Source organism: Agelaius phoeniceus, chromosome 1 (genome assembly GCF_051311805.1).
Source record: "Agelaius phoeniceus isolate bAgePho1 chromosome 1, bAgePho1.hap1, whole genome shotgun sequence".
NCBI lineage: Eukaryota > Metazoa > Chordata > Aves > Passeriformes > Icteridae > Agelaius > Agelaius phoeniceus.
In genome coordinates this window covers 114,463,444-114,491,073 of record NC_135265.1, presented here as the reverse complement: position 1 = coordinate 114,491,073, position 27,630 = coordinate 114,463,444, and the positions used below count along the sequence as shown (strand labels likewise).

General features: G+C 44.2%; 1 protein-coding gene across 4 annotated transcripts in view; it reads right to left on the bottom strand.

The window, feature by feature from the left end:
• The window catches only part of RGS20 (regulator of G protein signaling 20), a 39,305-nt gene extending 19,686 nt beyond the window's left edge, over positions 1 to 19,619 (bottom strand). The window contains exon 1 of one of the 4 annotated variants that reach the window (XM_077185611.1): positions 19,482 to 19,619. In XM_077185611.1, coding sequence (XP_077041726.1) covers positions 19,482 to 19,604 — 123 coding nt within the window. In that variant the 5' untranslated portion in view covers positions 19,605 to 19,619. Of the gene's footprint in view, positions 1 to 730; positions 1,186 to 1,573; positions 1,989 to 2,061; positions 2,524 to 19,481 lie in introns of those variants that run through there. The other 3 variants (XM_077185599.1, XM_077185606.1, XM_077185603.1) reach the window with 3 other exon arrangements.
• Between the last annotated feature and the right edge of the window lie 8,011 nt (positions 19,620 to 27,630).

Here is a 27,630-nt window from a genome sequence, read left to right as displayed (position 1 = left end):
ACACACTGACGTTACCTAATGACAGAGCTCGGGAAGGGCTCTTTCTCTTGATGGGGCAGGCTGGCACTGAAGTCTCTCTACGGAAACACTCGCCTGTTGCTGCTTCTCTCTCTAACTTGGCACGGGAGCCCCGGGCTCCGAGAGCAGACGCTCTCCGAGCGGGACCCCCTTCACGGTGGGGCGGGGGCAGCACGGATGCTGCTTCATTTTCGTGAGACGAGGCAGACGGGCCCTGAGCGGGGGCCGAGCCGAGGTGGTACCTGCGCTGGGGCCAGGGAGGTGGCGCGGCCCGGGGTGCGATCCCGCCCGGGGAGGGATCCTGACCCCGCTCCCGGGGCCCAGGTCAGACGGGTTCTGCGCTGGGAGCTCCTGGGGTGGGACGTGGCGGTGAGAGCCCGAGCGCTGGGGGCTCCCGGCTTACAGCTCCCGACCCTCCGGGAGACCGGGGGAAGCGCCTTTTGCGCCGAGTCCCTGCCGTTCCTCCCGGGGAGGGCGGCCACAGCCGCTCTCCCGCCCCGGCCGCGGGGGCCACCGTCCCGTCCCGTCCCGTCCTGTCCGATCCCGTCCCGTCCCGTCCTGTCCGATCCCGTCCCGTCCCGTCCCGCTGCACCCGGGGCGGCTCCAGCTGCGGCACGGGGGTCGCGGCTGCCGGCGGCGAGCCCGCTCCTGCCCGGAGCTCGGGATGGATGCCGTGCCCGGCTGCCGCCGAGCGGCACCGAGCGCTACTCACGGTGTCGGCAGCGGGGCCCGGCCGGGCGTCCTCCCACGCTTCCCCTCCGGTCCCGGCGGGCTGGGCGACCGGGAGCGGCGGCTCGCCGGACCCACGCATGCGCCCGGCCCCGCGGGCTCGGCTCGGTGCGGCCGCGGGTGGGTTCGCTCTCCGTGGCTGGAGCCGCAGGGAGCGAGGCCGGCAGCCCGCGCTCCCCGCCCCTGCTCGGCACGGCACGGCCCGACGGCGTGGGCTGCCGCCGGGTCGCCACTGGCGCGGCGAACACCGGGGGCTGCTCCGGCTCAGGGCCGGTTTGCAGCGGAATTAAACACAGCAGCGCCCGCACGGCGGCGGCGGGCTGGGGAGGGCGCGGGGGAAGCCATGGGACGGGCGCCGCAGGGAGAAACGCCGTAGAGAACGGCGTGAGAGCGTGTGAGTGGGGAGTGTGTGTGCGCGCGTTTGTGTGTGTGTGTGCGTGTGTGTGCGCGGATGGGAGGGAGTGGGAAGGGCTTGGAGAGGCGGCGGTGCCGCCGTGGGGCTCGGTGCCGGCGCTTCTGTGCTCACAGATGCCTTAGAGGAGAGCCGGGCTTGTCAACCCGGCGCTGGAACATGCTCGCATTTTAAGTAACTGCGTGTTAAGATACACGTCTTCCCTCCCCTAGCCGCCTCCCGCTTTCCAGCGGCGCAGGGCTCGCCGCCGCCGGGCTCTCTCGGGCTCGCCCTCCCGCTCCGCGGGGCAGGTGTGACACGGCTGCGGCAGCGCGGCTCCGGGCAAGGCGTGTGCCGGGCGCCTCCGGGCTGGGCGCTCAGCCCGTCCTCGGAGGCGCCCGTAGGAACATCGCCACGTTTAGGGGATTCTCTCACCGATAATGATCCGCCGCCTCCACCCCCCGGGCAGCCGTCTGCCGGGACAAAGGTTAACGGGACGACTGCGGCTTGCTAGTACCTCCGCCGCTCCCGGGCAGACCGACACTGTCTTCCCGTGAAACCAAGACTGATCCGGTGCGTGAACGCTCTGCGCGTTCCCGGTCCCCGGAGCTGGGCACCCGGCTGCCGTCGGGGCTGTTCCCTTCCCGCCCGCGCACCGGGTGCGGAGCAGGGCGGCCGCAGGAGCCGCCTCGCCGGAGCCAGCGGACCCGGGGGCGCTGGGGGTGGCAGATGGGACCAGCGGGCTCCGCTGTGGCGCCCGGGGCTTTGCCGCGGGAGCTCGCCCGGCGCCCCCGAGACTCCCACGCCGCTGCCGGCTGAGGGCACGTGGGCGGACAGCGGCTTCCCTGGTGCGGGGAGCAGGAGGAGGAGGAGGAGGAGGAGGAGGAGGAAGGGGTGGACGCGGCCCCAGGAGCGGTACTCACGGCGCCGGGAGGCTCGGGGGCAGCGCGGGGCTGCGGCGGCGCGGCTCCGTGGCACGCCGGGCATCTCCGGCGCTCCGGGGGGAGGCGGCTGGGCGGCGGCGGCGGCGGCGGGGCCGGGGCGGGGGCCGGCGGCGGCTCAGCCCAGCGGCCCCGCAGCAGGGCGGCGAGCGGGCAGCGGGCGGGAGCCCCGCTCCCGGCCAGCAGCGCCGCCAAGCCCGCGGGACACAAGCGGGGCTCCGGGGCGTCTCGACGGGGCGCCGAGACGAAGCGCGGGCAAGGCCGGCGGGCAGGGAGCTGCGGCCGCAGGAAGGGGCTGGAGAGCAGAGCTGACAGCGAGGCGAGGGCCCTGGCAGGCCTCGGAGTCTGCGGCGAGCGGGGGAGGTGTGGGAGCGGAGGGACGGGGCGGGAAGAGAGAGAGAGAGAAAGAGAGAAACACAAAATGAGCATCACCGAGGGGGCAGGCGGGGGCCCGGCACAGCCAGCAGAGCCCCGCAGTGCTAAGATGAGGGTTGAAGTGCTGGCAGCCGTGAGCCCACACCCTGCTGCCCTCGCACCCCCCTTGCTTCCACGTACACTCAGTCTTTTTAACTTTCCTCAGCCGGTCCTTCAGGCGAGGGCCGGCGGACAGCTCTCGTACCCAGCCAGTGCCCACTGGGGTTCGGGGCTGGCCACAGTGCCGGAGGAGCAAGGGAACGAATGTGGCCACTTACAACCTCCACCCAAAGAGCAGCTCCCAAAAAATCCCCATCCGAAAAGCCAACCGCAGACGACGGACGGAGCTGCGGCGGCGGCGGGGAGCGGAACGGAGCCATTGCCGCCCGGACCTGTCCAGGGTCCTGAGCCTGCCCCGCGCCTCCCGCGGAGCTCGGCGGGCCCGCCCCGACCTGCGAGCGTCAGGGCAGCGTGACCCTGCCCTTCCTCGCTGAATGCCATTGTCCTGCAGGGAAGGAGCCGCCTGGATGGAGCATGGGCCCTGAGCAGGAACGGACAAAAATCACTGCTCTGCTTCCCTTTTCTCTAGCAATGATTTCTACCTGTTTTTGTTTGGGGTTTCATGATTTCATCAAGGTTTAGACCATCCCAAAATGTTGTCCCTATTTCTGGCCTACAACCAGATGTCAAAGAGACAGAGAGGAACTGAAATCTACATGGTGTGAAGAAAGCTCTTCCCACCATGATGGTGCTGCCCTTGAAGGCCAAAGGCACTGCCAGAGCAATGGGAGAACATGACTGTGGTGCCATTGATGCCAGGGAAGGTGCTCCTTAGAGCTGAAACCAGCGGGGAAAGCTGCCATTCCTACACAGAAGGAGAGCTTGCTGTTGCTTAGCAGCAGAGAGTTCCCCTAGGTCTGTTTGGAGAGGTGAACTACGGCAGAAACTGGACGATGTTCCCAGGAGAGCAGAAAAAATAGAAAGGTTGATTCTCACCCCACAACCCTACTCAGTATTCCTCCTCCCCAGTGGCAAGGAGCCCTCCTGTGAATCCCTGCCCTTTTGGTTGTGGCAGAAAGTGTAGAACTAAGATGTTGAACAGATTTCTGTGCCAAACTACAATTGCCAAGGCCCAGACAGGACCTATGGAGATATTATAGGCTTGACAGGTAGGGTTAAATGACACTGCCTCACTCCTTGGCAGAGGAAAGGAAACAAAGTCTCAGTAAATGTACTGAGGTGGTTGTTTATGTGACTTAAGACCAAGCTCAAAACACCTGCTAACACCATTGGCCTTTGAATTCAGCTCTTGGTCACTCTACTAGGACAGGCAGTCATTTCTCAGACTGGTGAGTAAATGTGACTCTCCTAAGACCTCTCTAGACTACGGTCCCAGGTGGCATCCTAAATCTTAGCAGGAATGCTTGATCAAGTTCAGCTTAAAGTGCTGGCAGAATGTAACCCCTTTGGAAGGTATGTTCTTACTCCACCATCCTTTCCTTTTGTCTCAGGAGAGTCATGATCTATTGTTTGAAATGGGGGTTTGAAATATGATCTTTAAGTTCCCTTCAAACTCAAACCATTCTATGCTTCTAGCTAATATCTTATTAAAGAAGGTGATTTTTTTTTCAAAATTCATGATGCATAGTGATCGTGGGTAGTCCTGTATAAAAATATGATATTTATGCTCGCTAACATAAATGGTGTTAGATAAAGAAAGCCACCTAAGCTAACTATGTGGTTGGAGTTTGTAGGCAGCTCTGTCTCGCTGTGTAGGCAGGTGCCTCTGCATCACTGCATGTGTACACAACCACATCCTGAAACAGCTGAATGGTGTGGAGGCATAAAGTCCTCACAAAATTGTTAATGTAGACATCTTCTCCTCCTTTCCCCATGAGTGATGGATGCAGGCTGATGTCCAGCTGCATGAGACAGAGCTGCACAAACAAGGGCTTGCACTTTGGTGAAACAGAGCTTAGAGAGCTGAGAGACCCAGACTGGAGACCCTTTCTGTCCCTAAAGGAATGTGAACATGCATTTCTCATGCATGAAAGAAAATTCCCCCAGTCATCAGAGCAGCTTGCTCTGCATGGGTCTCTGTGACCTTACTCTTGGTCCCCTCTACTTCTCTACTTTGCTCAGGTTAAGTCAACTTCACTGGGACAGAGGGAAAGCAAAATGTCAATCTAGCAAGGCCCAGGAGTACTTGACCTTGCACTTATTTCTGTTTCAAAAAATAAGTTAGGGAAAATTGAGACCTTACATGTGAGCTGTGCATTTAATATAATTATCCCATATAATGGCACTTTTTTCTGTAACATACGTGGTAAATAATAGATCAGGAGATCTGGTTTCAATATTGGTATGATCTACCAGTATATCAGGCATTACAAAACCCACCTCCACCCTTTACTTGGCTTTCCTGAATATTTCACATTAGACTCATAAGGTCTTGATAAATTTTAGGAGGAAATTCTACCCATCATGCAGTAGTTTTTTTTACATTCTAAATCAGAAAGAGATAGCTTTATATGAGGGTACCTTTGCTATTTAATATTGCCCCTTTGGATATTTCTTAGACTCCACCCTCCCTCTTTCTGCAAACTTGTCCAGTTTACATGTTTTCCTAAATTTGCCTTTGTGGAAATGAAGAAATCTGTTTTTGTTCTATTTTATTTAATTTTTTAATGAAAACTTAACAACTTTTTAAGTTGTTCTTACTGTTCAGGAGAGGTGATAAGAAAGATAATACAGAACATGTATCTGTATTTTAATAACATTGTATTCCAACAGTCATGCAGTCACATGTCAATGGGTGACATAATGAACATTTCAGCTTTTTTAGGGCCTGTTTTCCTTCACGGTGTGAGGGCTGATTGCTGTCTCATACCTGAACTTCTGCTCCCTGCCCAAGGAGAGGTCATACACATTTCTATGGCAGCTTTTGTGTTCTAGTCTATTTCAGTGTTTCCTGCTCCCTTAAATTGTTAAAAGGAGAGTTTCTAGACCATTGAATGGAGCTGATTCATAGGGAATTAAGGAACAATTCAAACAGAGAGTAAGAAGCCATTTTTTACCTTTTTCATTGACATTAAAGTGCACTTGTAACAAATAATTTTGAAGACTGATAGGCTTTTCTGGGAAAGGAGATATTTTCAGAAGCAGAATGAGTTTCCAGGGACTTCAGCTGAACTTCAATTTTCTTTATGTATCAGCAGTATTCTAGTATTTGTTTTCCCTTACCCCTTAATAAAAATTAAAAATGTAAAAAGAAAAATAAAATAAAAGATACATTTAAATAACCATATTTTGAAGTGAACTTAATGTTCACTTAATACCAGTGATATTATGGGAAGCAGCTTTGCTGAACGTTTAAATATTTGGTTTTTTTCAAATCAGTTTCTTACAGGCAAAGCCACTTTTCTTTATGGATCTATCAGTAGTTGGTTTCAAGTAGGAAATATAGGTTCAAAGTTGATGGGAGGAAGAATAAACTGGCATCTTCAAACATGTAAGATCAACCATAGAGTAGTATGGTTCCACAGAGCATTAACTGAATTGTCCTACATGCAGGGATGCCTGCTAGTATTTAATTTTTCATCAACATTGATAGTGGTGTGTCAATTAATCAGTAGAATTTTTTTTTGTAAGCCAAAGTGTGAAAGTCCCACTGTCATGTCATTCATGCAGTCACAGGGTGTCTCTTAGCCTTTTTCTGGAGGACTAGGTTTCCTCAAGATCTGATGCTAAAACCTGTGATTGCATTACATTAGGGCTTGAAACATTATCAGAATGGTTAGATGTGATTTAAATCTCAGTGCAGTCAGAATTTCTTGCAGTTCTTAAGTGGCTCTGCTTAGTGCTTTGATAATTATTTCATCACTGTAAGGTCATTTTCTAGGGTGGTGTATTTTCTCAGGGTTGTCCAGTCCCATATGTATGTTCTGACAAAACCCTTAGCTTCAGTATTTAAATCAGTCAGGGTCTGCTCCAAAGCTGCAGGAAGCCTCTGCCACCTCTGCTCACAACTCTGTTTCTTTCTACTCCTACATATCACATCTTTGTTACTTCTAAGGCAGAGGAAACTTAAAGAGAAATAACATTTGAGATGGAATCCAATATTAGAGCTAAGGATATGTTCTCCAGTAATACTGAATTGGCACTGAATGCTGGGTTTCAGAGTGTCAGAGTCAGCTCAGTGATGGTTCTACTCCTCATTCTGGCCCAGTCCAGCTGATGGGTGTGGGCTCTGTGGGCTTTGTGAGCCCTTGGACAGCCCTTGGCCTGCTCTGTGGCCCAGCTTGTACTTAAAATCCTTGGTGATGCAGAGTTTCTGGCAGATTTACAGACTACACAGGAATGTGGTGGCTTGGGCAGAGAAGGCCTAATTAGAAACTGAAATGTGATACACACAAAAATGAAATCTTTGCTGAAGGGCAAGTGCATTAAGAAATGTTGTCATTCATTTAATTTGTCATGTTTGGGAAATTGAATCTTCACAATATTGTCTGATCCTCTCACTTGATGTATGACATTAAATAATTAAAAGTAGAATGCCAACCAAAATGCATACATTTTGTTTTAAACTATGAGGCTAGCATACATCTCTAATTCTATCCTCTATTTTTCCCCATAAACCTTTGAATTATTTGGAATAATTGAAAACCCTTACAGCTTTGATTTATAAAGAAAAATCCCTTCCATCACGACCATGCTCTGTTATTGTACGTGCCAGTGACATGATACACCCTGTGGGATGTCTCTGGTCAAAATGTTGATCAGAAAAAGATTTGCTTCTGCATACAAAAATTGTGAGTTTCCAGACGATGGAGATGGAGGAAGTGGCTCAGGGACGCTCATTACAGCTTCCAGAAGGTGTCACTGTGCACCTACAATTTGAATGGGGAACCTCAACATTTAAGGATTAGTGCCAAAGCACTATTCCACCTTGTGCTATTAGGGCTCCTCTTCTCTGCCCATATGGAAATTAAACGATCCATTAGGGAACAATATTTCTCTTTTTTCATGATAGAAAAAGTAAAAATATCTCCATAGTATCACGGTCACTCAAGAGGTACCAATCAACTGTGACCTGCAGAAGTATCTCTGATATTCTGGGTCACACAAAACCTAATTATTACACAGAATTCTTACTTGCAAGGTAATAAATATAGTTAAATTAAAGAAGAAATCAAAGCTGCCATGAATACAATTTTTAGGTCTTTTAGAGCAGTTTATAATTACATTCCAGAGCTGATTCAGACAGGAAGATTAACAGGGCAATGTGCAACCAGTGTCCCTGAACAGATCAAGGTTTCAGAATCTTTGAGTAGTTCAAAGTGAGTCTGAAAGCCTGGTTTCACAAGGTGGCTGCACAGTAACGTTCCAGCTTGACAAGATTTCTGAGGAAGACACTGTGATTTCTGCCATTAATTTTCATCAGGTTTTGGACCTTATAAAATATGGATCAATTGTAAAATTATGCAGCCATGTTAAAAGAAGATATAATGCACTTGTAGGACTGGTGGTGGAGAAGATGAAAGGAGAAATACACTATAATTCCTTTGAAAAAGAAGAACAAAAGAATAAAGAGCAGGCAATGAGAGACTGCTGAAGAGTATGAGGTTAAAGGACAGTATCAATGAGAATGTTGCAGGCTGGTGCTGCATTAATACAAAACTCTGTATTTGACTCATTGCAAACTAGATTGATCTGCTGACCAGGAGTATTTATCCAGCATCTTAAAAAGACATATGAATGATGATGATGAGAGGAAAATGAGTTGATCTGATAAGAATAACAGTGAGAAGAAACTGTGAACATATTTTGAGAAAGGGAAGACTTCAGGTGTTATCTATCCCAGTGTACTGATTTATCAGTGGTACCAAACCAATACTCTCTTAAAGAGGTCAGGTTATCCCTGTTGTGTAGAAGTGAGTATGCCTGTGGAAGTGAATAGAAAGCCCTGGAGTTTCCTTGAACAATCTCTCACTAACATTTATGTCAGAGGTGTCTTATGTGATTTTGCCCCTATAGGAGTATCTGCCTAGATTAGAGAGACTGTAATTACAGACAGCCCAAGTCACCTGCTCAGTGTTGTGCTTGCTTTAGGCTTGAAGCAGCATAACAAATGGTATCAGTTCCCAGGTCTCCCTTGACACCACAGATTCTGAGTAACAAGTTAAAGACAGAGGACCTCAAGTAGACAAAGAAATAAAGAAACAAACAAAAAACTCCAAACAAACACAACCCCAACAAACAAGGCAATAAAAACATCAACAAAAACCCCCCAAAAAAACCCAACTCAGAGTTACTGAGGGAGGCACTTCATGTGTTCCTGCAAAACCACATTTCTCCTGTTTGATGTACAGAGAGACTGACCCTCCATTATGCAGGCTGGGCCTTTTCTCTGGCCTCTCCAGGGCTGTCTACCATGTTTCCCTGCACTGCTCTTTGCTCTGGATTCTAGAATTGTCCTGAGAGAGGGAGAACAGCACTCCAGATGGATAGAATTTTGGACATTCCTATTTTTGTGTCCCATCTTTGTGCATCACTGCTCAAATCAACTCACTGACAAGGCCATACTTGAGGCTTGTTTCCCTCTGCTATGCTACTGCTTTGAAAGACCATGCTCCCCTCCTGGGCAGACAAAATGTCTCTTCCAGCCTCCTTCCTGGAGTTCATTTCAAACAAACCTCCTGACCAAACACAGAAAACACAAAGTGGGACTGAAATTGTCCTGTCTGTGATAGCCTGACCTCTTCCTCTGTTCTGTAACACCTCTAACTTATTTCTCCTGATGATTTGGAAAGCTTGGTAAGAACCTGTTTAAAATGTGCCTGTTTAGAAGCCAGAGGGATAAATGAGAGAGCATAGTTTTTTTGTGAGTCTGAAACAATTTTACAACCAGAGCATGCCACTCTTTTCCAGGTAAATCATTCAGTAAGACACTATTCTTGTACTGAAATGAAAAGCATGCATTTACCTGCACAGAGTCTGTATGAGCAGAATAAATGCAGTGCAGCAAGAAAGACTAGTCTGTCATCAAAATCAGAATCAAACATTTCAGTGAACATTAGGTTATGCTAGTTGGTAGAAATGTCCTTGGCTTTTAAGGGCTGTGACTCACTTTGTCAGTCTTATGAGTGGAAAACTATTCCATGCTGAACTATTCAGAAGGTCTGGATGGAAACTGAGAAACACCATTAAACTCTCTTATTTAGAGCCCATATTAAATATAAATGCTATACATGTCCTGTGCATTACCATGCAGAATTCTGGGTAATGTAAATCAGTAAATGGAGCAAGAATTTGCAAATGAAAAAGCAGGACAAGGGGTCAGAGAGGAGCAACTCAGCAGCTTCTCCAGCACAGTCTGAGCACCTCTGCAAATCTGAGCATGAGTTCCAAGTACCAAAAGGCACAAAGGGTGTGAGTGCCAAAGCTCAGCTGGGACACTAAACTACAGCATTAGCAAGGAATCTCTTAAAGGAGATTTTCTTCCCTAAAGACAACTGTCTCATAAGAATATGTGTGTTTGAACAAATTGGTTTGGTAATAAAAAGAAAAGAGCATAATTTTACAAAATGAAGCACTACAATGCAAGAAAATTAATACTTTAAAATATTATAACCTGTCTCTCATAATGAATTGTTTTACAGTTGAAAAACAAATAATTTATCCTATTTGGTCTAAGACTGACCCACTGTTTTTGCTCTTAACTTGATTATTCTCAAAGGAAGCAGTGAAGTCAACAGAACAGTGAGAACTGTTTTCTTCTTTACTTAGTTCTAAAGTAAATCACACAAACTGTCATAGGAAAAATCACAGCTACTTCCTGAAATTAAGTTGTGTTCACAACTGGAACCAAATAAATAACAAAAAAATTTTGAGCCTTTCCCCTTTTTCTGTATGAGCTCCTCAGCATAGACTTGACATCTCTAGGCTCCTGAAAATAATTTCATCCTTCTTGTGAGAGTAATTAAGTGCTTGCTACAGTGATCCAGAAAAAATTATGTGACATTTTATGAGACAATCAGCTGCTGCTTGGCAGGCATCACTGGGCAGCTCCTGATTTATTTTACCCTGCTCTTACCTTTAACAGTTGATTCAGTATTTTAGATTGGATTTACTTTGAGACTGACACTAAATGTATAATATTGAAGGCAATTAGCTTCCTGAGCTGTTTCCAGCCATGTAAGGTGGTAGGATAAATATCTGTTAGCTTAAAGATCTCAACATCTAATTTCCTGGAAGTTTTGGAATCAGCATTAGGACAGGGAGGGGCTTTGGGAAAGGCCAACCCCTCTGAGACATCCAGAACTGTCAGTAAGAAGGCACAGGCTGCTGCAAGCCAGGCTTCACCTGCTCACAGATCCTTGCCATTTCCCAAGTATTACCCCTCAGCCCATGTTTTGGATGAGTCTGATGGAAAAATAATGTTCTTCCTGTCTCACTTTTAAATTTTAATGCTTGTGTAGAAATATACAATTACTTACATTGTACATAAACAAGGTGTTTTCATTCCCTATGTGGTCTCTGGGAAAGAGTGATGGTCTCTGCCTTGCATTTTCTGACTTGGCATGGCTTTGACCTTCTCAGAAGGATGCACCTAGCTGTCAGCTAGCAACAGGAAGATTCTTTTTGAATGCAAGGTATTTGTGATAGGATTCTGATCTCTTTTTGCATCTCTTTTTTGACTGAATAAGCCTTAGGAAAAGATGTAAATAAATGGAAGTAAAAAACTGTCCTAGAAGGGGCTAGCAAATGTAGGACTGAGTAAGTATTAAAAGGCTTGAATAAACATTTATTTTCCTGTGGAGTCTTTGAAATTTTTGTGGAAAGAAATTATTGTGAAAAAGCAAGTGTGGAACTCATGATTTTTGTGTCTTTGCATCACTCATGAAAAATGCATCTCAGGTAGCATGCATTGTACACAAACACATATCAGGTAGCATGCATTGTATACAAACAGGCAAGGAGGAGGAGTAAATTACTCTTCATACTCACAGTATACACAGCAAGGAGTAATGAATTTAAACAGGGATATTCAGGCTGATCCTAGCAGCAAATGTCAGATGACACTTTCAAACCCCCACCCAGAACTGCCTCTGATAATCTTAGATCATAGAATGAGTTGGGTTGGAAGAGACCTTAAAAATAATCTATTCCCAACCTTGCACACCCTATGAATGGGACATCTTCCACTAGACCAAGTTTCCTAGAGCTCCATCCAGCCTGGCTTTGAACACTTCCAGGGATGGGGCATCCACACCTCTCTGGGCAACCTGTTCCAGTGCCTTACCACCCTCACAGTCAAGAATTTCTTCTTTGTAGCCAATCTAAACCTCGTCTCTTCCAGTTTCAGCCCATTTCCCCTTGTCCTATCACTCCATACCCTTGTAAAAAGTCCCTATCCAGCTTTCTTGTGGGCTCCTTTTAGGCACTGGAAGTGAGCACTAAGATCTCCCTGGAACTGTCTTTTCTCCAGGCAGGACAACCCAAACTCTCTCAGTCTGTCTTATTGGAGAGCTGTTCCAGCCCTCTGATTACCATGATACTGCACCCCACATCATTCTCCTGGTCACTGGAAGGACTTGCTGATCTGGTACTTCAGGATTCCTCTGGCACTCAGAAACCCCTGAGAAATATGAGCTGAAAAAAACCCATACACTAATTCCTCTTTCAATTAGAAATAAGGTGTATTGGAAATAAATCAGAGTACAATGGGAATGCTATGCTTGGGTGATCTCTAACACATCATGGCACAGAGGCTGAACTGCTGCAAGTCACAGCAACACCAACTGCATTATGCTGGGCTGGTGATGCAGAAAGGTATGTCATTTTAATTTTGTATTATAGCAAAAGTCATTTACTTTCATCAAGTTTGAGTCTGAGAGGCATATCATGGAGTAAAGGTAAATTCCTTCTGGCTCCCAGACACCCAGACTAGATGCCTTTTTAAGAAGGTCTCTGTGGTCCTCCAGAGAAATGTTTATTTTCCCAGCATCCTTTATCTAAATTGTTAATTCTTGCTGGTGAAAGGATACAGTAAATTAATGTATTTGTAAACCCAAAGCTGCCCATATCTCAAATGAGTTGATCTAGATTTAGGCTGAGTAGGTTATTTATTAATCAGCATGACATTTTGTTCCACTTAAAGAAGGTCATTGTGAATTAATAAAAACAATCTCAGTAATTCAGGTCAGTCTAGGATTGTTTTGCTGAAAATTTTCCAGAACTAGTGTAAAAGCACCTTGCCTTTTGGTTTTCATATTAATTAAATTCTTTCTGACAGCAATATCTTAATCAGCCCAGGAATCTGCATTTTGCCCATTTCAAAGGTGCATATGTGAACAGGAAGCTTTAGGACTATTTCAATAGTAAAATATGTAAATCACTAAATTAGAAAAACACATTATTGCAAATTAGTACAAATTATCTATGAGGACTAGAAAATTTGCACACCATTAATATGCAAGTAATCCACCCATTAATGTGTAGCACCTTATTATTTTGACAACTTTTACAAAAGAATGGCCTCCGATTGCTGTCTATGCAGCTATTATTGGCTCATAGACAATGATGAGCAATACAGCCACCTATTCTCTGAAAAATGTTTCTGGATGCAAAAAGAAAAAAAAAAGAATTTATGAATTAAAAGTATTATTATGCCATATAATTACAGAAAAGTTTAAAAAGAAAGACTCGACTCTTTGAAGAGCTCTTTGTTTCTCAGAATAGTTGAGATTGGAAGGGGGTCTCTGCATATTGTCTTGTTTTGCCTCCTGTTCCTCAGGCTTCCCAGATCTGTGCTGAGCAGGGTTTGGAGTCCTCTGAGGATAGAGACTTCAAAACCTCTCCAAGCAACCTGTCCCACCACCCTCACCACAACTTTTTCTGTCTGATAGAACAATTCTTGCTTAAGCCACACTCATCTGTTCTTACTTTCATGCTAAAGATTAAAAGATAATGTTTTAAAAGGAGTTCTATTTAATGGTTTGAGCTGCCTGGAGCAGACTAGTGTACTATGGACACCTGGAGGAAATGTGGGAAGAAAAGCCCAAACCCAACACTAAAGATCTCTGCAAGGCTGTGCAGGGGTAGCCAGCAAGTGGTGAGATGAGCGCCATGCACTGACAGAAGTGAAGCCAGTGGCTCAGTGCCTGTCCTCCAAGGCTAGGTCTGCTGCAGGGTGACCCAGTCTCAGCACACTGTGCTCCTCCACTGCCCCCAGCAGGACCCACAGAGCTGGATTGGCCTCTCCTGGCCAACTGTTCCCAGTTCATATTCTGGGCATGACACCCTGTGGTATGGAATGGCCCTTTGGCCAGTTTGGGTCAGTCCTCCTGGCCCTGCTCCCTCCCAGTTTTTGTGCACCCACTCACCAACAGAACATTGAAATGGAAAAGTCCTTGACTTAGGGCAAACAGTGCTTAGCAACATCTAAAACTTTACTTTGTTAGTAAAGTTAGTCTCACAGAGTCCAAAACACAACTCTGCACCAGCTACTTGGAAGAAAATTAAGTTTGTCCTAGCTGAAACTAAGACAACACTGCAGGTCTCATAAAGGTTGATTGTCTGTAAAAATGTGCAGGAGTAGCCCTTTCTTAACTAGTGAAAGCACTTCAGGGACAAGATATACTATTGTTATAAAGGATACATGTCCAGCAAACTAAATTAACCACCAGAGAACATCACAGAGATAATGCTCTCCAGCTTGTCCTAGAAATAACTTTGCTTACCTTTAAAACTAAGTGTTTATGATTTTATTTTATTATCTTAGCCTATAACTATTTGGCAAAATACCCACTCTTTTCCCTACCAAACAGTACTCTGTATCTTCAAAGAAGTTGTCAGTATGACTAGTTGCTCATAACTTGGTGGTCCTAAATGCCCCATAATACTCCTATATCTCTCCCAGAATTCTGTCTCCCTTTGAAACCTTGCTCCTGAATAAAACAGAGCATCAAACATGTCTCAAATTTTACATCTGCTGTGTAAGAATAACTATTTTGCCATGGACAAAGAATGCTGGCTGCATCTGAAAGGGGATCAATCCCTAGCCATAGAGTTTGCATCCCCTGCCTATCTCAAACATAAGAGATAATATGTGACTGTTCAATTATGTTTCAGCCTGTTTAACTGTGTACAAGATCTGTTCAGAAGAACAGAAGAAGTGAGTTCTTGGTTTGTTCTCAACACCCTCTGACAACCACAAGCTTTCAGACACACAAAAATGACTAAGTATGAAAAACATACTGTAAACATACTTGGTGGAGATGATATTGACTGAAAAGAGTGAGTATATTTACTAATAACAGGACTTTTCCTACTCTTACAAAAGATAAAGAAAACATCTGACTTCAGAGGGACTGTTAAGAGTAACAGCAATTAATGACTGCCAGCACTCATCAGCTGAAGACACTGGGGTACTTGGATAAAAGCAGTGCAATTATTCAACTGGCATCAAAGTTTTGCAAATAACAACTTTTATGATTTTTGACCTTTCTGGAACTGTTTGTGAATGGATTCCTATTTTATCAAATAAATGACGTTTCACAGCAATTGCCAAATAATTCAGGTGAGCTATGCATGGTCATGAGTGACTTCCACATTACAAGCAGTTCATAGAATAATGTTGGACATCTCCAGACCCAAAGGATTCCTGCAGAGCTAGATCAGCTAGAGCAAGGATAAAGGATGCCGTACTTTTCTGGGGCCGCTCCTTCAGACAGCATGCTCGAGGCCATTTCCATTTCTGCCTGGTCCCCCACACAGAATTTAAATGGAGAGGACTTGGCAAGCAGGAAAGCCATGCTGGCATAACCATGCAGGTATCACAGTGCCTCAGCCTACAGGTTATTGTTTGAGGAGGATTCATACTGGCTCTCTGCATCTCCTTGGCACATACCTCCTCACTTAACACTGTGCTGTTCTTCACCTCTCTGCTCCATGCCCTGTGGAGGAAAGGAAGCCCTTACAGGTGAGGCAAATGTCAGCAGAAGCTGGAAAGGATTCTGCTTCAATCCCTAGCAAGAACAGGGCTGTCCCCTTACAGAAGGAGAGCTGGAAGCAAAGGGATCCTACATCCCACTCCCACTACTCGAGCAAGGCAAACAGAACATAGAGACAAACTCAAGAAAGATCCAGATCATAAAACAGTACCACAGCAAGGTGGAAGTCAACTCTCAGATCAGATTTACAATCAGGTCCCACAGCTGCCAGGCAAGTCCACACTGACAGCTGAGAGCCAAGGCCAAGCCAGAAAGTCAGCCCAGGGTGGGAAGCTCCCTTCCATGGCTGTCACTTGGCTGGAGACCATCACCCCTTCAGGCTCAGCTCAAGGGAACAGGCCCCGTGGGCTAAACTTAAACAGAGCTGCTGGTCCATGGGTGAGGGCAGAGGCCCCAGCTGAGGCTGGTCAGGGCCATGAACACTTAGCAATGCCCTCAGAGCCCTCACACTGTTTTCCTATCTGCACTTGCCCTGTCCCTACTGTCTGTAAGTGTATTACTCATGTAAACCCAACCAAATCTGGAGACTGTATGCTTAGAAACCACAATTATGTTATAGAAGTGAAACAGGTTCTATCCAGGTGTAATCTGAACGTGAACTAAAATTTGGCAGCTCTCTGGGGAACATTCTCACCCTCTTCTGAGGAAAGTATAGCAATGAGCTCTGTGGAACAGGACTTTGGCTAAATTTTGTCCATAGGGGAAAGAAACTGTGATATATTTGAAACCTTGCACTATCTCCCTATGCAGTGCAACATATGATGCAAGGCATCATAATGTTTCAGGGGTGTTTTAGCTTGTTTACTAGCAAAAAGCTCCTAGGGAGCACACATAAATGTGTCTGTGTTAGCTTTGGGTTAAGAAAGTCCTTGTATCTTTGTGTTGGTAGTGGTAAAAAGCAGTTTATTCACTTTTGCTTTTTAACACTTTTATAAATCAAGATGCAAACATGCCAGAGAGAAAGGCTTTTTAAGCAATGTAAATGGAGATAAGAACAAACAACTAATTGAGTTAATTTAAATGTCATGAAGAGAATTTAAAAGGCCTTTAAGCTCTGCCCACCACTTTCCAAAAACATTTCTCTTGTAATTCAGTTTCTCTTTGAAAGCACATTGAAGAGTAAATAAACCTCATTCAAGAGTTCCATTAAAATATTTAGGTTTGTTTTTGTTGCTGGGTGTTTTTTTGTTTTTGTTTTTTTTTTAATTGAAAAATTTATTTGATATTTTGGCTTCTTTACTCTTTATTTTGGCTTTTGACTCTTTGGCATGTTGAATTAGATGCCAACTTGCTCTCAGAAGCAGTCACCAGTCACATTGAGAAGTATCAAATCCAAAATCTCATCTAAAGTGGAAGGGAGCACGGGAATTAATGAGGACTGTGGAATCACTCTGATCAAGGACCCTGTCAGTCACACAAATTACAGGTCTAAGAACATAATCTCTCTATAGCAACCAGTGTCACATATAGAATTGTTTTACCAAAAGATCCTGAACTTTCTGTAGTTGCCAGCTTCAGGCAGTGTCATCACTGGGTGTTGGGGTTAGCCCCTGAGACCTTGGGAACTGCAAAGTGTGGCAGACAGACATCACACACATTCCCAGTTTTGGTTGCATGAAATACGTGCATGTCAGCATAGACACATACTCAGGTGTGGTTTATGTCTCTGCCCAAGCAGGGGAAAGGGCTGTGCATGCCAAACAACACTTGGTGCAAGCCTTTTCAGTATTGGGGATCCCTAGGGAGATTAAGACTGACAATGGCCCAGCGTATGCCTCCAAGGAATTCCTAGAGTTTGTCCAGCAGTGGGGAGTGGAGCATAAGACAGGCATTCCTCATCTGCTGGTGACATTTCAATGTCACCAGCAGTTACTAAAAAGAAAACAAAAGTTTTAATGTGATCTCCTTGATTCTGGAAGTGTAAGTGACAAACTGGTCTTGAACCTTACAAACCTGAAGTTATGTTCCTAAATACAACTAGAAAATAATGTAAACCCTCTGTGCAGTAGTTCCCTATCAGTAAAAGAGAAAGGCATTTCCCACCCATGTGAAGTAGAGCCTGCTGTTTATTTTAGTTCCCCAGCCTTAGGGCTGTACATACTTCTGGATGGGTAAGTTTTCTAACTTCCTATCACTAACACAATCCTTGTAGACTCATTAGCTACCAGTAGCATTGCTTACATTACATATGTGAAAGGATCATTTGCTGATATGGTTTATGAAATTTTGGAGACATGTTCCCCCAGAGAATGTAGCCTCATACCCGAGCTTCCACATCCCAGCAATTTCAACTCAACTGAGCTCAGAAAGTGGCTACAGAGCATCTCCTGGGCAGTCCCTGCAGGCTGTCTCTGCTACCAGGGATAAGAGACACACCAGTAGAGCTGCAGCATTTAGAAACAAAAGCACTAAACAAAGTAAATGGAACAGACAGCAAGCAGGAGAAGGGAAGCTGGCAACAGTGTTGTTAAAGGAACTGTGGACACTAGCTGGCTCTGAACATTCCAGTGGCATTTATGTCCCTCTACAGACAAATCCTTTGCAGAATAGAAAAATAATTAGTTATCCTCTGCGAGGTCACTGACTCAATACTGTGCACCAAGTTCTCAGAGCCCCAGCAACAAACTACAAATTCAGGCAATATCTACAAAACCAATCAGCAAGCTGAAGGGAACAATTCACCTGCAGTGAATTAAAGGATGGCTAAATGAGAAATGTCTGGGGACATGAGTTATGAAGAACTCAGAATCTGTGTTTCAGAAACTATGACTGTCAATGGTTAACTTCAAGAGCCATTGGGCCTATGACAAAACCCCTTTTGCCTTGAAGAGGGTCAAGAAGTCCCTAGGCTCATATGCCAAATGGGCAGAAAACAGAATGGCATGAAATTCTGAACAGAGGGTACTTTGTTCATTATCAGAAACAGTTTTCTGATATCAGCAAGCCAGGCTGAACATTTTCTCTCAGCAAAAGCAGTGAAAGTAATTTAGGATTTCTGATGAGTGCATTCCTATAACCAAATGAAATAGCCTCTTAGAAATTGTTATACTTTGGCTAAGGAAATGGGATGGAGAGATCAATTCTAGCTTTAATTTGAGTATTTGTAAGGCAGATGTGGAATTTGGAACAGCTTCTTCCCGTCTTAACTTTCACCAACCCTGCCAACAAACTCAACTGGATGCCTTAGCCCCTCTCTATGCTGGCTTTAAGTCTGAAAAAAGACAACCTTGGTGGTTCCAGGAGCGCAGGACTTTGCTATCACATTCTTTCCCCTATCATGCACAATGGTGCACCACCTTTGCCCCAAAGTTTTAATAAGATAGTTTCTTGCATTTGTCTCTCTTGCTGAGCTGCATAGGAACATGCATTTAAAAAAATAAAATAATAGCAGTTCACCCCTCAGGCAGCTTTCAGGCTTTTGACAAAACCTAGAAGATACATGACTGTTGTTTTTAATTAAGGAATACTCTATAGGTTCACTAAAGAGGATTTACTGTAACTCCCTAGTAGACTTCAGTATTATGCAGTTTGATTTCTTTGGCATTTCATCTTTTGTCAACTACCAATAAAAATAATCTGACATGGTACCAGTAAAAAACAGCAAAACTCTTCAGTGTCTAAACACCATGAAGCAACATATTTTCCCTCACTCTTTTAGCAACAGATTAGCTTCACAAAGTATGAATAATTTTTGTTAGATGGATGTGTTTATTATATTCTTTGAAAGCAGACACTTAGTGGGAAGGCAGATCACCACCTCCTTTGTCACTGTGGTTGCAACATGCTGAGGAACAGAGGGCCGGGGATGAGGCTCAGGAAAAAGGAAAACTGCATGAATAGTGATGTCTTGGTGATAAACAACCTATGGCTGTTGTTCATGACATCAATATTTCTTTCTCCTCTTTTCCAGACACACCATTTCACCCCCTCCCACGGGACATTTGTATAACTAATCCTGCATTTTTTTCTTACCTTGAAAATCCATTGTGCAGCTTTAATATCTGCTTCATCTTCTTTTTGGAGGTTGTCCTTTGCCTGACAGTTGTCTGCATGGTAGCTGTGAGTCCTGAAGTAGAGCACAACTTGCCTCCACATCAAGAAATAAAAAGGCTGTTCCTGAATCAGATTTTACAATGACCTTTCTTGGAAAAGCACCACTTATATTTAATGATGAAATTAAACCAAATCCCAGACATTGGGCTGAATGACAACAACATAAAGATTGCTTGTCCTTACACTGATGGACAAATGTCCAGGCCTCTTGCAGCTTGCCAGTTCTTCCTGCAGCCTGGAGGAGTTCTGGAGACAAACAGGATTATCTGCCCTCAGATATCTGCAGTGTCTCATCCCTTCAGCATGTGCCAGCTTAGAGATTAGATTTACAACTTTGTAGGTTTTAGTAAATTGCAAAGGAGAAAGACAAGTACAGAGTGGTTGAACATGCCAGAGAAACAAGCCGTAACAACCAACCAACTTTTTGTCACCTCAGAGTGAATGTATTTCATTTACAACTTGAAAGAAGAAGGAACTCAGCACACAGTTACACTCTGCAGGCAGCACCAAAAGGAGATGTCTGTCTTAGGTCAGTGTACCTGCCAATCACATGGTTTTCCTCAGTGGCTGAACAGATGGCCTGCTGCTAATCCTTGCAGCACCAGTGAAAACAGCACACGAGCTGCAGCCGTGTCTCAGGATAGAGACACACTAAATATAAGGAGTATGGCTCCAGGTAGATTATTAATAGATTATTTCTCCCACCTGTATAGAGGGCTGCCAGATTTTTGCCAACACCCACTTCCTGTTGTTTACATCTTTTTTTCAAACTAAAAAATATGTCTAGCCCAACAATTTTTTTTTCTACCAAGAGTCCAAAGTTTTGACAATTCAGCATTGTAGATACAAGGTAGATATAACACATCTGCCCACACAGCATCTCTTGCGAGAAGAGCTGCCTTGGTCACACTTCTGTCCTCTTTTCAGAGAAATCCAGTAAATGCTGAGGAGAAAAACAAAGAATAATGAGGCTTGACAATGGCACTAGAAGTCATTGTACAGTACACTCTGTTACAGAAAGCTGTAGCATAAGCTCCAGTAAGTAAATTTTTTTTTCTGTCCTTTAGCTAGACTTACCATCAGCAGCACTGGGTAGCTCAGCATTTCATTTTTTCTCCAAAAAGCTACTGTTCTGGCTTTACCTTTTTCTGAGAGGATGAAGGAGAAGAACACTCCTTCTACACTTCCAGGAGTACAGACAGAAGCTGTTGGAACAAAGCAACAGGGACTGATGGTGAAAGGAGGAGATGCTGTAGGCCCAAAAAGTGGCTAGAGACTCTTCAGCTTTCAACAGAGAAGGGAATGTACATGAGACAGAGACGTGTGTCCCTACTCCCTAAATTAGTACTATTTTAACCCCAGATGCAATATTTCTCAAAGCTACAAACAGTACTGCATAGCCCTTTCTGTTCCTGTTTTTGCATGGCACTTCACTTCCAATTTTCGGGCACTACAGCATTGTTCCATCATACTAGGGGAAAAACCAGAAGATGTATTTATTACAATAACATGTTAGTTTATATTTCTTTCACAAAGGCCACTCCTACTGCAGATAAGTTATGTGTAGCTCCTTCACTGAGCTTGTAAAACCTAATTTCAAAGAGGTGGTGGAGCAATCAGAAGGTTGCCTGTTGTAACATATGCACAGCTGTGGCATATCAGCTTTGCCAGATCCTTTGGGCCAGAATCTGATTAATTTAAAAGAAAAATTATCCAAGTGATCCATGATCTATCAAATGATCTATGACCTAGAAATCAGATAAGTCTATACAGGCTGCAGGAAGCAGGCATTACTTGTTTACAAGGATAATCACAAAATGTTTTCCCACCATGACACGCACAATAAAATGAAGGTAAAATAAGAGGAGAAAACAAAGGCAGATGAAGCAGTAAAAATCTAGTTCACAATGCACCAATCTTGCTGTAATTCCTCGGGACAAACATCTAATGAAGTACTCCACATCTTCTCATATTGAAAAATCACTTCTGTGTCCATGCAAGGAAATCTCTTCAACGAGGCCTCTTCAACCCTCCAAAATTAGGCAGGAGAAAGAAAAATTAACTTGATAGTTTTGTGAATTAGGGAAGTGTGCTTGCTTTCCTAACCTTCTAAGCATGTTTTGCTTGGATAAACTTTCAAAGCATTTTCTTCTATACATGTTAAATATACATGTGCAGACATGCAGGAGCCAGGTGACGTACAGCATGCTGAAAAGTTAAATGACAGGTGTGCAAAACACTTCTGTAGTTTGGAGAATAAGTGATAGACAATGATACATTGTTCTTATTACAAGAAAGAAAGGAGAACAGAAAAACATTCTCACGATCCAGCTGTCTATAGTTTTAGTGTGAGGATGACTCATCTGCATTAATTTTCTAGTATTAAACTATTGAGCATTCTTATTCTTTGTGATCCAGGAAATTGATGACTTTTATTCCTGCATGCTGATGTGCTTTTCACTTTTCACTCTGTTTCACACATCAATAAAATCATCTAAACATAGCAACTTCAAGTGAAGCTGCATTGCCAGAAGTTAATGGACAAGCACTGATGTGACCAAAAATACCTAAATGAGAATTGTTTTGGACACCTGACTCCTCAAGCATAGATGCTTGCCAAAAAATAGGCACACAGCACTTTTACAGTCATTACCTTCAGCAAGATCCAGAGAATCAACCAGCATAAATAAGGCACCATGGGATGCTCCAAGCTGATGATGGCACAGGATGGGTTTGTGCTGGTTGCTGAGAATTGCCTTTTGCTGTCATAGTGGTGACAGGCACATAAGACAGGCTCCTGTAAAAACTATACAATTCTTTCCTTTCTCAAAGCTTTCCCTTGCAATGCAGTGAAGTTCCTTCACACAGAGAGTGCCTCATGGGACTCACACTGATGAAAATTTTCAGATGTGCCCAAGTGTTTGGAGATGGGGGATAAGAGCGCATGTGAATCTTGGTAGCTTACCCACCACACTCTGACAAGGTGGTCCACAATTCCACTGTGCACTTGTCAAAGGAGTAACACTGTCACCAACAAAGTTTCCACTACACTATTGTGGAATATATGTATAATTGTATATGACACTATTGTATATGTCCTTTCTTAAACACTGCTGAGTGTGCTGAACAGAACAGACTCCAACCAGATACTTTTTGCACTCTGTTGAAGATCCTTCTGTACTTAGAAAGCTGCTAATTTCTTTCTACCTTCTGCTCTATGTGTCTCATTCAAGTGTTATGAATCAATGTCCAGATTTTCCCTCTTAACCCAGGTGAGTTGTTGGATGGAGAACCACCCCTTACACACCTTGTCTGTACACATGAAGAACCCTGCAGAGGTGTGAGACATGACTGTCCCTTACAGAGCTACAGGAAATTTGTGTTAATGCCTTTATTCCATTGCATGGCATAGAAGAATATGAAAATTAAATAAATATATATATATATATATATATATATATATATATATATATATATATAAAATATATTCAGAAACAATATATTGTTTGCAATCTCTAACATGGCACATTGGGTTCACTACTTTGATTCCTCTGCTAGAAATTTATTACTTTTAGACATCTGTAGCCTGGCACAGATGTCATGCTTACTCTCATAGTTCCTTAAATACCCCCTGGAATCTATGTTAAAAAAAAAAAGTAATCACTATTATAATTATTTTTCTCCTCTTTGCATTTCTGCTAATTCAGTAGATGAATACTTTCAACCAGTTTACCTCACTCCAAGGCTACAGAAAAGTTACAGGGAAATATTTTTTACTGTAGCCTCTTACCAGCCTGGGAAATGAATAGTAAAACCAGACTGAAGTTTATGATGAAGTCAACATGCCAAATCACACCTTTTAAAACTTTCCTACAGACAAATGACTATGTTGCCGTAGTATCAAAATTTTGACTGCAAATAACAATCCATCTTATTTTTGCCAGACTCCAGGCTGAATGGATGGTGATAAACTCTTGCAGGTGGTGGAATTAAGCAAAAAATAATCTGCTATAAAGAAAAAAGGCCACTAATGATCTGATGCATATTCTGAAAAAGAGATCACATTGGGCACCAAACTGAAACCATGAATTATTATTTTCTGCCTAGAGTAAGGTACAGAAACAATATTAAAAGCAGGAACTAGAGGTGAGAGAACTACACGACCCTGTGCATATCTGTACTCAGGTTCAGACAGAATACTGTGGCACTCCTGGGTTAAGCCAGAAGTGTGCTAAAGGCCTGGAAAAAATATGCTGGATAAAGAAAGATACAGCATTTTGGATGATTTCATTGAAATAGGTGATCCCTGGCAGAAGAAATGGCTTTGCATGTCTAAGCAAGAATCCAGGACATTACCCCACTAGACATAGGGGCACATGGTGAGAAGCAACTCTGTATCTTAAAACTGACAGCTGGAAATGCACATTAAGAGCTGCTGATCCAGTTTCTAAGGGTTTACTTAAACTATTGGACTGAGTTTGGAAGGGTGAAGATGAAAGAATACCATACTTGGCCTAGGTAAGAGAATGCACAGTCATCAGTGTTTTCAGTGCTGGGACAGTTTGGGATCTGGGCAGGAGCATCATTGTGGACAACTGAGGGAGTTTCATGGAAGCAAAACTTGATGTGCTGACTGGTAGCTTGTAGAATCACTGTTCAGGCTTTTGAAGCCTTGCTGTGGTTTAACCCCAGCCACAAACAAGCACCATGCTGCTGCTCGCTCACCTTCCCCCATGGAATGGAGAGAAATGGAAGAGTAAAAGTGAGAAAACTCATGGTTTGAGGTAAAGACAGTTTAATAGGGAAAGCAAAAGCTGCTCATGCAAGCAAAGCAAAACAAGGAATTAATTCACCATTTCCCTTTGGCTCGGGTGTTCAGTCATCGCCAGGAAAGTCAGGCTCCATCATGCATAACAGGTACTTGGGAAGACAAACAGCATCACTCCAAATATCTCCCCTTATTTCACCTTCTTCCCCTCAGCTCTATATGGTGAGCATAATGCCAGAGGGTGTGGGATATCCCCTTGGTCAGCTGGGGTCACCTGTCCTGGCTGTGTCTTGTCCAGATTCCTTGTGCACCCCCAGCCTTCTCACTGGTGGGGTGGAGGGAGAAGCAGAAGAAGCCTTGGTGCTGTGCAAGCCCTGCTCAGCAGCAGTGAAAACATCCCTGTTTTCAGCACAAATCAAATCATAGCCTCATGCTAGTCACTGTAAAGAAAACAAATTCAATCCCAGCCAAAACCAGCACATGCCCTTATTAAGCAAGTTGCATTTTAAAAGCTTCAAGCCTTGTTCTGTTTATCTTGCAAGACCTTTGGCTTCTGTTTCTTTATAAAACGGGTAGAGCCATATATACCATCGAAAGGACTGTGGAAAAGGTGAGTATGTTTATTCCAGAGGCCTGATGCTAGGCACAGAAGGAGGGGCAAGTGAGACATGCCATAAACAGGCAGAGCAGAAGCAGGAAATACTGAATGCTACAGGATTGACGTTACAAACATTCTTTTAGAAGAGGAACTGGTTAAAGTAAGGCCAAATTCTAACTCTCAGCTATGAAGCAAAAATCAGATTCAAGTAAACTTTCAAAGTAACAGATTTTTCAAAATTGTGTGGACATATCTATGCTAGAGATCAGGAGCTGTGCCAGCATTTCTTATCACTGTGAGTAAGCAATGTGCAAGAGCACAAATTTGTTGGATTAAATCTCCAAGTCCCACATGTTTGGTAATCCACAGAATCACATTAATGGATGTATTTATTACAGACTTGATGACACAGAGCGTGCACAGGGCTTAGGGAGCTTTCTTCTGATGAAGCAGAAAGACATGCAAATGCTGTTACTTGGGCTGTACCTGGGATTTACACTTGTGTTATGAAGAAACCAACAGGGCTTTTTTGGGGGTATGAAGGAAGACCCACTTTAAAAGAAAAATTCTGTGGAAGAAGTACAAATCAGTGGCACAGGGATAACTGTCCCCCCACCTATTGGCACCTATTATGCCAGGCATAAGAACAGTGTATCCTCTAAATGGAAAATACAGAGACCCTAGAAAAATTAGGTTAGCAGTAGACCAGCTCTACATTGGCTGTCTTGATCTGCTTACACAAAAAAAGCCCTGATTATTTTTGTTTTCTCCTTGTATGTTAGCAGAATGACTGTTCAGGATCATTTCTGACCAGCAGTGGTATGACTGTGCACTTCAGCATAGTATGGCTGGAAAACCTCACACAGCAAATGAATGTACTGAGATTTTTTTTTCTCAGAAATTGTTTAAGCCCATAGCTTCTGAAACACTTGGGCCGTTACTTTCAAGTTTCCTTCCCAGCCAGACTCACGCTGTCTCTGCGTGAAAAATGTGTATTTTATGATTGGCTTTTCACAAATATAAAAATGAATATTATATGTGTTTTGTTAGAAAGTTATGCTGTATTAGTTTTCTTAAGTAGTGTGTTAAATATAGTTTTAGGTTATAACATAATGTTAAAATAGAAACTATGTATGTGGGATATTTTTTTTTTAACAAAGGAATGAGGCATTTGCACCAGATAGCAGCCACAGGACGCCTAAATCTTTCAGAGAAAAAGAATTTATTGCTCCATTTTCAGAAGAAACTAACTCCTTCCCGCCCCGCCCAGTCCTGAAGACGCCATCAGGATTAAGAGGAAGAAGCTGACGCTGACCAGACAGAATCCTGTGTTTGAATGGAATTTATGCATCATGTATGAGATGTATGAATATGCAACAGGCTATTGTTTTAAGGGTTAATCCTCTGTTAACGTGTGTCCTTTTTGGGGCTAATTTTGCCCAGAAAGAGGTACCCGGACTGTCTGTAACTCTTTGTTTTTATTGTCTTGTATTGTCCTAATCCCAATTGTTCAAATTTTTATTGCTCTAATTATATTACTATTTTTATAACCATTTTATTACTATTAAACTTTTAAAATTCTAAAAACCAGTGGTTGGCCTTTTTCACACTCTGGAAAAGCGGAGCCATTTCTGCAAACAGCGTAAATGGGCACCTGTGGGCACACGCTTCATCCCAGGGATTAGATCCCCTGTATAAAACCATACATGTATACACATGTGGGTCAGGGTGAAATAGAGATTTTTGGAGTTCACTTGAATTAGCAATATCAATTAAGCATTTAAATTTAGCTTGTAGAACTATGTGTTGAATTTTAACCTTTTTACTTAAGAAACCTCTGCCATGGTACAAAGGGCTTAGGAAAATGCAAATTTCTGAAGCTTCTTGCATAGAGTATAATACCAGGGAAGACCAAGGGACGCAAAGAGCCCAAATAAAGGGACTCCTCCGTCTCCAAGCTAATCAAGGCCGACCGACGTACTCAGATAAGCACCAAGAGACCAAAGCGCATGCGCAAAGGAGAAAAGTTCAAAAGCTCAGTCATGAGGAAGACCAGCATCTTCAGCCTCAGAGACCCCCGTGCAACCACCACAGCAAACAACGCATGCCCCGAAGGGCGTGGATCTGATTACCATGCGAGGCGAGGACAGGCGGGGCCGGGGGTTGAATGTGCATGGAAAGTCGTAGTTTTTGTGTTTCTAATGTCTAAATGTATTGCATATGGAATACTTTTGTGAATAAAGATGTGGGTCACACTGAGGCTCGGGGCACAAGCTATCTCGCTTGTGCCGGGCGCTGACATACATACCCACTTCATAACTATATCTGGTTGTGGAGTTTATTTATTCTGCGTATTGCTTCAAGGGCAATCCCAGACACAAACACGAGCTGGGCAGAGAAAGGATTGAGAGCAGATTCTCTGAGGAGAAGGACTTGGGGGTGCTGGTTTGCATGAAGTTTAACATGACCCGGCAATGTGCCCTCACAGCCCAGAATGCCAGCCCTGTCCTGGGCTGCATCCATGGCAGGGGCGTTGGATTCAGATGATCTAGAAGGTCCCTTCCAAACCAGCCCATCCTATGGCTCCATGACATGTATAGGTACGTACAAACCTACATGTATATTTTATTGTGCTTTCAATACGTGTATATAGCCACAACACTGACTGCGCGCAGCCGCGGGCGGGGCGGCATGTCCCTCGC